Source organism: Cheilinus undulatus, linkage group 2, assembly GCF_018320785.1.
Source record: "Cheilinus undulatus linkage group 2, ASM1832078v1, whole genome shotgun sequence".
NCBI lineage: Eukaryota > Metazoa > Chordata > Actinopteri > Labriformes > Labridae > Cheilinus > Cheilinus undulatus.
In genome coordinates, this window is record NC_054866.1 from 18,137,245 (window position 1) to 18,148,930 (window position 11,686).

At 40.6% G+C, this 11,686-nt stretch overlaps 1 protein-coding gene across 1 annotated transcript; it reads right to left on the minus strand.

Annotated features, from left to right (window-relative positions):
- Positions 1 to 5,950: 5,950 nt before the first annotated feature.
- On the minus strand, positions 5,951 to 11,395 carry linc.pou2af1 (lnc RNA pou2af1). The gene is made up of 5 exons (XM_041806910.1): positions 11,389 to 11,395; positions 9,402 to 9,526; positions 8,583 to 8,634; positions 7,466 to 7,785; positions 5,951 to 6,545 (listed from the first exon to the last, which is right to left on the minus strand). The coding sequence occupies exons 1-5, from the start codon at positions 11,393 to 11,395 to the stop codon at positions 6,189 to 6,191; spliced, it is 861 nt and encodes a 286-aa protein (XP_041662844.1). The 3' UTR covers positions 5,951 to 6,188.
- Positions 11,396 to 11,686: the final 291 nt, after the last annotated feature.

The window sequence follows — 11,686 nt, forward strand, 5'->3', positions numbered from 1 at the left end:
TCTTAAGCAATACAGCTTCTGTCCTGCGTATCCAGCAGCCTGGTTCTGTGTGAGTTGTAATACATTATTTTTTCTGTCATCGCTGATATTTAATTATAGTAGTTATCAGGGCGGAGTGCAGCTTCTGTTGCAGCAACACCTTCATAGCTTGAAGGTAAATATTTGAAAGGTTATAATTACCATAGTCTTTTCTCCACAGGCAGATAATGTGTTTCATTTTCAGGAAATTTCCAGAAAATTGATCATGTGTTGGGTTTTCTTACATAACGTCATAAAGGGAAGGGTGAATCATCAAATGCTCATGTCACATTCTATACTTCATTCAGTTCTTAGACAGAACTCGTGGACTAGTCTTAATAGCCTTGAGTGTCCAGATTCCACGTCCATCATAAGGCACATCCATCTTTCAAAACTCCAGTCTGAAAATGGATCAGACCAATCAATGTCATTTGAGGTGAACAAGGCCGTATTTAGTTGTACTTAACAGCTGATAGAAATGGCTGCCACGTGTGTAATGTTTAGTTCAGGTGTAGCTATAGTATAGTGGGGAGTTTTATCAGAACTGGACCACATTTATTTATTTAGATAAGAGCAAAGAACAGCACTGAACGTTTTTCATAATGGCATAGATGTTTACACTCTTCCCCCAACCTGCTTTGGCACGGGTTTGCGGGCAGAGTTTAGTTGTACTGTAAGCTGGTATAATCGATGGCTACCACTGGTGTAGCATTTAGCGTTTAGCTTGGATGCATAGAATAATGGCAGTTTTATCAGAACTGGACCACATATCTTTATCTATTAGAAACAAAGAACCTCACTGAAGGCCTTTCTTGGCGGAGAAGATGTTCTGCCCTTCTCACAAGCCTCGGCCTTATTTTTTTTTTCATTAACAAGCTTCACTGTCTGTTAACTATGGCAGCATCTGTCTGTTGGGCTCAGGTTACCACTGGAGCTGCACGTGCCTACTATCTTATTATTTCCGGTTGCTCTGATTGGCCCGTAATGAATTGAAAGAGAGAACATTCGTTCAATCATCTTTTGTGATTTTTTTCCAAAATTCTTGCTCTTCTCAAACACTTTCTTTGGATGTGTCCTTGATGAATGTGAAATACATCCATGCTAATGATGTAAAAAAAACAGTCTACGTGGACTGTCATGTAACACTGACTGCACATGGATCCACTGAATGTCACCTGAATGGATCATGACTTCTCGGTTCAATATAAACTATAAACTGATCAGGAACACGTCTGTGTCAAATGTTTGTGTCATTTTTTCTCTGTTGTGTATGAGCTGCTTTTATAACTTTAAGTATGAATTTTCCTCAGTATTCAAATCAATGATGATATGAATTTGCCCAGACCAGTATTTCTACCTGATAAATTCCACAGACTTGACGTGTTTGTGTGGTGCTGACATTCTAAGTTTATCAGAGAATGCGATAACACAGACTGAAAAGGCCAATGATCCATGTGCTTCAAATACTGTTTCATGCCTTAATCCTCCTGAGGCGTGTGCAACACCATGCTCAGCTCTCTCTCTCTCTCTCTCTCTCTCTGAATTTCTTTTAAAAGTTATTACATTTTGGAAAGATCATTGACCATAAAAGATTTTATTAAAACTAGATGCTGGATGAGAAGGCCTGGCTCACAGTCTCCACTTCTAATTCATCCCAAAGGTGTTTTATGGGGTTGAGGTCAGGACTCTGTGCAGGCCAGTCAAGTTCGTCCACACCAAACTCTCTCATCTATGTCTTTATGGACCTTGCTTTGTGCACTGGTGCACAGTCATGTTGGAACAGGAAGGGGCCATCCCCAAACTGTTCCCTCAAAGTTGGGAGCATGGAATTGTCCAAACTCTCTTGGTATGCTGAAGCATTCAGTGTTCCTTTCACTGGAGCTAAGGGGCCAAGCCCAGCTCCTGAAAAACAACCCCACACCATAATCCCCCCTCCACCAAATTTTACAGTTGGCACAATGCAGTCAGACAAGACCGTTCTCCTGGCAACAACCAAACCCAGACTCGTCTATCAGATTGCAAGATGGAGAAGCGCGATTCGTCACTCCAGAGAACGCGTCTCCACTGCTCTAGAGTCCAGTGGCAGCGTGCTTTACACCACTGCATCTGACGCTTTGCACTGCACTTGGTGATGTATGGCTTGGATGCAGCTGCTTGGCCATGGAAACCCATTCCATGAAGCTCTTTACGCACTGTTCTTGAGCTAATCTGAAGGCCACATGAATTTTTGAGGTCTGTAGCGATTGACTCTGCAGAAAGTTGTCGACCTCTGCACACTATCCACTGACCCCGCTCCGTCATTTTAGGTGGCCTACCTCTTCGTGGCTGAGTTGCTGTCGTTCCCAATCCCTTCCACTTTGTTATAATACCACTGACAGTTGACTGTGGAATATTTAGGAGCGAGGACATTTCACGACTGGACTTGTTGCACAGGTGGCATCCTATCACAGTACCACGCTGGAATTCACTGAGCTCCTGAGAGCGACCCATTCTTTCACAATGTTTGTAGAAACAGTCTGCATGCCTAGGTGCTTAATTTTATACACCTGTGGTCATGGAAGTGATTGAAACACCTGATTTCAAATTTTTGGATGGGTGAGTGCATACTTTTGGCAATATAGTGTATGAAACTGTCTGGGAGGTTGATTTTTGTTAACCCTTCTGTTGTCCTCTGGTCAAAATGACCCACCACTGTATTAACAGCTGAGAAAAATCCCCTTAATGATATTTTTCAAGTTGAAATTTGATGACTTTCCCTAGATTGACCCCTACATTAGAAAAAGTGATGTGTTGACTTTATTCGTGTTTCCATGTAAGCTGTACATTAAAAAAAAAAAATTGTCTTTGGGTCTAAAAAAAAACCCAACAGTTGAAACCACAGTTAGAGTCAGTTTCAAACCAGAAACTGAGACTGCATAACCTGACATGCCAGATTGATTTGTTTCACACATCCATCTGGGAAAGCTTCAATAGGAAACATTTGAGAAAAGGCAGAGGCTTTGAAAAAGACTCGGAGTGTGATTGGATGAACGTTCTGTCTATCACATCTCTACGGGCCAATAAGAGCAAGAAAACACGTGACATAGCTGCTATTTAGCTGCACGTGCAGCTAGTGAGGAATAACGCGAAACATAGTGACTATAGACATGTAAGTACTCGACTTTTGTCGTTTTTGAAAAGAAAACAACTCACTGCTGTTCTTTGTTCTTCTTTTAATGACAGTATGTTGTCAGGCTCTGATGAAACTGGCGCTTTAGCAGCATCCACGCCAATCTCTTCCTCCATAACTGCACCAGCTCTTGCTGCTGCTTGTTTATGTCACAACTCTGCTGCGCCTGAAAGTACTGCCCCTCGTCGCTGATTGGTCCTGTCACTTTCTAACCGGGCCTAAAGGGTTCAGATGGGAGTTTTGCAAGATGGATTCACCAGTGAAAAACAAGGAAACGGCCGTATCCATCTGCTTTGCAAGGTTAGAGACTGCATTAGTTCTGTCTTAATCAGTAGTAAACATAAACATGACAAGGCATGGTCTTTACCAACAGAGAGTACTGCCTGTGATTGGCCCTGACCCAAACAGTTGGCACTATAGATAAAAGTACAAAAAAATTTAATATCCAAGGTTTTTAGCCATCAAAAATGCAAAGCATTGAAGTAATGAATAACATACAACTCGTCACAACATAAATGTTTAACAAGATTCCCAGCTGTATAGAAAAAAAAGCAGTGCATCATTTTCAGTTTATGAATCTACTCTATAAAATGCCATTTAACATAAAACCTGAGTGATAAAATGGAAAAAAGTTAAGATTTAGACTATATACAAAAGCTTTCATTTCTTTGCTTGTCTTCCTCTTCGAGTTTTAGGCTGTGCCTCAGAGGACTCTGCTTCTTCAGTGGTCACGTCTGCCACTTTCGGCCCTCGTCTGGCTCCCTTTTCAGGCTGAGCTTTGATGACTGCATCTGAGAGATGCTTCTAAAGTGTGAACAAGTGCAGGAACACTAACTCCCTGCATGACATCATGAGGGGAAAATCTGAGAACAGCTTGTTTCATCACACATTTTCTGAAAGGTGGAGAAAGAGAGGGGGTGGGGGTGGGGCATATTTTCGCCAGAAAACTGCAAAAGTGTATTTTGCATATGTGAACTTTAAATAAGTGACTGCATAGATATTCAACCCATTCAAGTCAGTATTTAGTTGACACACCTTTGGCTGCAGTCACAGCTCTGAGTCTGTGTGGGTTAGGCCTCAGTCAGGCTTACACATTTGGACACACATTTTTACTCCATTTTTCTTTGCAAATCTGCTCAAGCTCTGTCAGGTTTTATGTGGATTAGGTGTGAACAGCCCTTCTCAAGTCCAGCCACAAAATCTCTATTGGATTGAGTGTAGGCTTTGACTCAGCCACTCCAGAACATTCACCTTGTTGTTTTTAAACCATTTCTGTGTAACTTTCTCAGTATACGTCAGGCCGTTGTCTTGCTGGAAAATAAATCTCCTAATCTGTAGTTCTCTAGCAGGCTGGATAAGATTGTCCTCCTGGTATTTCCTGTATTTTGCCACAATAATTTTACCCTCTGCCTTTCCAAGTCTTCCAGGGCCAACTGCCAAGAAGCATCCCCACAGCATGATGCTGCAGCCATTGTGCCTCACAGTTTGGATGGTGTCTGCCAAACATAGCATCTTGTTTGATGGCCATAAAACACCATTTTGGTCTCATCAGACCAAAGACCTTTCTTCTACATGACCATGGAATCTCCCACGTGCCTTTTGGCTAACTCTAGTCAAGGTTTAATTCACCAGTGTTTGGAGCTTTCAGATGCAGGTGTCTTTATACTACAACCACTTGTAGCACATTTACTGCACTCAAGTGAATGCTCGTCTCACTAATTGTGAGACTGCTAGCGCCAATTGGTTTGACCTCTGTTGAATAAGTCAGTCACTTTAAAGGGAGTGAATATTTATGCAGTTATTTTATATTATATGTTTTCACTGAATTGACATTACTTTATAAAAATCTGTTTTCACTTTGACATTAAAGATTTTTTTTTCAATGAAAAGGCCAAATTATATTATCTATGACTGATTCATAAAATCAACAAAAGGGTCAAACATTTAAGGGGGTGAATATTTTTATAGAAACTGTTTGGCTAATTAATCTAAACAGATTCAATGTTCATTGAAGACATTAATACTATAAAATGTTTCGGTTTCCCAATCTCAGCCAGAGGAAACTCAGCCAGTATAAAGATGTCTGACATTTGAGTTCATGCCAAAAATAAACTCTCCCATAATCAGAACTGAGGCTGATCATTATTAAACAAATCAGAGATTTGTTATCATTACACAAACTAAGAGGCACAATGGATTTATATGATTTCATTTCATTTGCTGCTCTGGGAATCTTCTAACCTCTGACCTTGCATGCAAATAAAAGTTCTAGTATTGGACACTTTTTAAAATAATTTTCTTGGAGAAAACAAAGATTTACTCTGGCATGCATATTGAAGGCACTTAGCTGAGAATGTTGAAATGATTGCAAATTACCCTTGCTCTTAAAAGCACCATTTAACTATCACTGAACTTTCTCCATGCAGGTTGAGTCAAATATTTCTGGATTCCTTCTTTCAACACAAAGTATTACATTACAGTTCAGCCCTGACATGTTATCAGCCTCTGCTGTTTGGTCTTAAACTCCTCCCACATTTTTAGTTTCTGCAGGACATGGACAGAAAACTTGACATTAAGCAACGAGGAAGATAAGAGTAGCGACTGTTTCAGGGATTAAATCATGAAACTGCTGGACGAGATGAACTTTACCAAAACATGACTTAATAGAAAAGTAACTGACACTCAAATAACACCTTTTTACTTGTCTGTTTCTGCACTATATAGATGTTAGCTTAGAACAATAAATGAATTTAAAAACATGGGTACAGTTGGCACATATTTATTTGGAACAGAAACAATTTACAAGTAAGAAAATAAATCTGAGTATTAAAAAAGTAGTAAATACAAAAATATCATCCATTTCCACACATTCAATCATCATATTCCACTAAAGCAAAAGTCAGTCAGAGCATACACACATTGAAATGCAAAGCAGATCATCAAGCTTTCTAAAAGGATTCATATTTACAGTCCAAAAAACAAAATACTGCTGCGGATCTCATCATAGTACATTGTAACACATTTCCGAGCTCATCTGCAGATCCCTCCTGAAGTAGTTCTCCTCCACAGGACAGGCATAAGGATAGTCTGTGGGGTTGTAGTAAGGTGCATATTCAGGGGCAGAGAAGCTCTCCTGCTGGCCGGGCCAGCAGTGGGGCAGGCAGTAACAGTCCTGGGGATTGCAGTTCTGATAGTGGTAGTGCTCTGAGGCGAAATCGCCGTGGAAGCTGGACCCCATCCTCGTGGGTGAGTCGTAGCAGGAGGAAGAGGAGGAGGAGGAGAAGGAGTCCTGTGGCGAGTAGCTGTTGGGATCAATGGGATTGCAGAGCTTCAGGGACTCTGGAGAGGAGCAGGGAGCCTGAAAGAATGATATGTTGGATCATCAAACTGAACAGCGGATTTTTTTTAGAGTTTACAACCCTGCCAAAATAAGCTACTCAAACTATACTGCAGGCCACACATGTATGATAACAACATGCTTAAATCGAGGCTAAAGCAGGTTTCTGCAAAGGGAATTTTATTCAAAAACATTATCATGTAATGTTGTCTGGAGTGTTGATATGAACCAGTGCTGGGAGAGCACAAAATTCAAAAGTTCAAATTTATATTAAAAATGGCCATCACCACTTCCCCAAATAAAAAAAATGCAACTTATATTTCTAAAATATTTTCAACTCAAACTTATTCAGTGAAAAACTTCTGTGGTTCGGACTTTAGATGGAACAAAAAGCAAATCACTGACCAAAGAAACAGGACAAAACAAAAATGTTTAAACAGGATATCAGTACGGAAGCCCTGCTAGGACATACATGCACACATGTATTTTAAATTTAACACTCTTTTTTGAAATATGTTGGTTGCTTTCTTGAGATCTGGTGAAATTAAGATATTACTGGTGGAAAAATCTGCTTTTTCATTTCAAAATAATTTGATGAATTAATTGAGATTGCTTGGAAAAAACCCAAATGGTATCATGGAAAAACAAATTTAAAAAATATACATGGGTATGATTACTGAGGGCTTCCATACATCATGGACTTGTTCAGACATTTTTTCCAAGCCCATGAAAACAGCTCAATGGCCAAATATTGGACCCTGACCCGAAAGTTGAAAACCACTTCTTTAAAACACTTCCTTTTTTGGCTCATTATTGAATCAATAACTTTGATTTACTCTTCAATTGAAGTGCAGATTTGTTTGTCACTGCTGTCATTTACGCATTTTTGTGAGAAAAAAAATCTATTGTAATTGCTAATTCTTAAGGAGGGAGCAACCTACCATCTCCTGGCCATAGTAGTCCGCGTCAGAGGAGAGTCCATGGCACCAGGGCAGCGGGAAGGTGGGTCGAGTAGGCAGTGGAGTTGTGTAGCCGCCGCAACCGACGGGAGTGCTGTGGTTGTTGCTGCCACTGTAGGCGTTGCTGGGCAACATCATGTCCCCAAGCTGCTGCTGGTTGTCATCAAATACGTTTTCGTGCATCTGGATGCTGCAGCTGTCAGAGAAAGGGAACGAGGCGGTGCGCAACTGGAGGGCTCGCGCACCACAGTTGTCGGAGTCGGCTGATTGAGGAACGGCGGGGGGAGGGTCCACATAGCGATCTGAGCGAAAGGGGAAATGAAAATTAGATTAAAAATTGCCAACAAAGAAAATAATAATTGAGCACATTCAATCACAACATTTCAATCATGTGACTAATGAGGTCGATAATAAAGTATGAGAATTATAAAGATTTTCGTGATATATTTAAGTTAGATTTCAAAATGTTTTTTATTCAAATATCTTTGAGGCATAGTCTCCACGAATAGAAAATGAATGTTTATGGTGAAAAATATCTCCCAGAGCGCAGATGAGTGTAGTCTCTGTGCTTACAGACAGCAGGGAGACATTTAAATAGGGCCTATAAGTACTGAGTGATGTCATGACAACATCAGCCATCACATTTGAATGTAGCCTACGTTTATAAGAAGGGACCCTGCACATTTGCAATGGGGCTGTCAATAGCTGCGTAGAAATATATCCCAGGTGCAGTTTTGCTGAGTAAGCTGATCATGGCTGAAGGGTTTATGTGAGTATTTTTGTTCCTGGTTTTAGTGGGTCAGGGAAGGTTGCTGCCTGACATCAATTTTCTGATTTTGGATTTTTTTTTATGCAAACACATCATGTGATTTGACCGTCTTGTGACAGCCAAGGTCGTTTGATTTTTCAGTTACCTAAACAAAGGGATTACTGCTGGATTTAAGAGCTATTACAAACTGCACACTCATTTAATGTAAATGCTGTTATTTCGTTAACATAGCTGCAGCCTATTCCTGCTTTCAATCAGAATGGATGCAAGATGTTGCAGATCTATTTTTTTTATTCAGCTTAAGATACAGGACTTGTAATTTAAACTTACTTGGAAAAGTGGACGCGCAAAGTTCCTGGAGATCCAAGCAAGCCTGGGATATCTGCGCATAGGGGAGAAGAAAGGAAAAGGAAGAGGAGGATAAAAGGAGAGAAGATTATTAGACATTTTTAAGAGCATGTGGTCAATTATCCAAAACTTTATTACAGGCCCAAAGTCCGGTTTAAAGACAGCACCACACATTTTCAGACGCACAATAGAAGTGTATAATTTATGCGTAAATATGGAGAAGTATCTTAAGACTAAGAAGAGGCATGGAGCCAAGGTGAATTCTTCCTTAAAGGCACACAAATCTAAAAGATTTCTTATTAACTTGTGCGGTTAAAAGCGTTTCCCCTGCACCCTCTCTTATTAATTATTTCTTTGGCTCCATTATAAGCTTCTTGTGGTCTCTAAATGGCTGTCTTACGGTTTGTTCATACCTGTGCACAGGTGGATGAAAATCTTAAAACAGAGATATCTTCCCAGCATCTGGACACAAACTAAATCTGCGATAAAGAGTGCTTGCTTGCGCGTAAATCTTGAAATATCACCAACATTGGTCTCCTTTTCTGTGACAAAACGACTGAGGTGTTTGACCTTATTACAGACGAATCAATCTATGACATTTCAAAAGTGTGTTTGTGCGTGGTTGCATGCTTGATTGCGAAACTTCGGTGTGTTTTGATGGGTCGTTATTCATTTACAGTTTATTGCTAAGCTTACATTTTTTTTCTCTCCTCTTTCATGAGGAAAGGTAGAGGGAAGGTGAGAGAATGAGTGGAGGAGAAGGAAGGGGTGAGGAGGGGATGGGGGGGAGGTTGTGGTTACCGTTTTAACTTTTTTGCTGTTGGCCTCGCGGGCTCGGTGTCTCTGCAGCAGCTCTTTGACCGTGGTCTTCACGCGGACTCCCTGATACACTTTGGGCTTATCTGCATGAAGATAACAGCATGTCACTCATGTTTACTGGACAACCTCCATTAAGGAGGACAATAGCGCACACTCACTCTGCTCTGCCCCACCCAACCCTGCCCCCAATACACTCATACACAGTCAGCCTCAACCCACAGGGTTTTCTGTCCTTAAATCACAAAAATAAAACACAAATTCATCTAAATAACCGGAAATATCTCCCATTCTTCCACATTTCCCTGCACCATTATTAATTGATGAATGTAAGAGATGTTTTGAAGTTATGTGGATGTTATAATAAAGATTAAACTACAGTTTAAACTGTGTGTAAAGTCTGTATAATCTGGGGTTTCTTTCAATCTGCTGTGCGTAAAAGTGCATTTCCAGATCTCATTGCGCGCTCTGCTCCGGGAATTTTCACCACATTATCCCGGGCCCGCTGCCCCTCACTGCTCCGGGACAGGGTTCTCACTTTACGGCACAACACGGCTGTACTTTACGCCGTCAGCAGAGCCCTTTCTGCTGCCTGTAAGAGTGAGATCCGCTCTCCCGCTGCACCCCGCCCAGACCAGGAACAAAGGAAAGCTGCTCAAAATGCGCCACAGTAAGTTTCTATATCTAATCAAAATAAAAAGATAGAATAGTAATTTGAATCTGTGATTGATCAACAGGTTGAATGTGCGTTTGGTCGTTTGGTTAAACTGGATTAAAGCGCTCAGGGCAATTGCGTAAAAGGCACAAACAAAGAACTGAAAAGTGTCTTCCTGTCGATCGGCTGTTCTAACTTTAACCATGTAGTATCAAGCCAACGTTGCCAAAGCCAAAGCTGTTAAAAGATTCGGCAATAAATGAAGTTTCACGAGGCAAGATAGCGTTACAGTGTAGCAAATGCTTGAAAACACGATCTGTTCTTTACGCGCTCCAGCTCCGTGTTTACTTCCAACAACAACTGAAAAAGCTCAGATTGAGCTGCAGTTTGATCGGGTTGTTTTTGTTGTTCTGTGGAAATGTTCAAAAACAAATCCAGCCTCTGTCAGTGATTCAAATTCGCCCTGTTTCTCCAATCTGTGTAACTTTATTCAAATGATCTCTCCCTCCAGTCACTGGGTATGTAACAGTGAAATGCTGTGGCACTTATACAAAGAATAACTGGTCGTATTTTTTCTGATGATGAAATCTGATTTAGAAATTTAGGAGCCCAGAAAGAAAGCATCACATAGCTGCGCGTAATTTAGGCCTAAAGGCGTAATTTAATGCACACAGGAGTGGCGAGCCGTTGAGAAAAAAAGCCGATTTGATAACGAGATGAAGCCTCTGCTGCGAAACCTCATCTGATAAATATTCATACGGCTAAAAGCTTCTTCATGATTTGTCTTAAATGTGGCATATAGTTGGCCAAAATCACATCGCAGACACATCCCACTCTAACGCGGGTACACGACGTCCTGTTACGCACAAACAGTCCGCGCACAGACGCTTCTCGTTGTAATCTTAAATAAAGAAATGCCACACAAAATGATTATTTGCATGTCCTGGCGTGCGTAAACAGACCATGGTCATATGAATGTAACTTATAATAATTCAGAAAAGGCCAGTGGAGCTCTGTAAGTGCTGTCTGAATGAAAAATTCGGCACTCCTGATCCACCCACCGACTGGCAAACAGGTGGCATGAAGAACAAAGATTTATCACTTCAAATTTAATTTTACTCTTGTTCCACTCATATTCTATTTAAAAGTGTAATTAAAACGAGAATCTACTGAAAAATCTGCCTATTTTTCTGCAAATTTCTCTGATATGCTTTAAACTGTGTTACTAAACTTTCTCCTATTTTTCTCTTTTCTCTCTTCTACAGAAGAAAACCACTCAAAATGATACTCCAGATGAAAAACCGACTTAAAACTCACCAGACATGATGGCTGAGATGAAGAGAGACTCCTTGAAGAAAGACCTGTGGGACTCCACAACGTCCTTTTCTGCCTCAGCAAAATGGCCAAGAACGAAATTTGTGCAAAAGTCTCCAAAAATCTCAACACAAAAGTCTTACAGCAGAGTTAGAGCATACAACAATATTGTAATATAGCTGGGGACATATTAGTTTGAGATTTTCTCCCTCCATGCCTACTATTTAAAACCCCTAGAACTCAATGATTTGACAATACTTTGATTGCGCGTTACTTTCAATTTGAATATTCAGAGGCAACC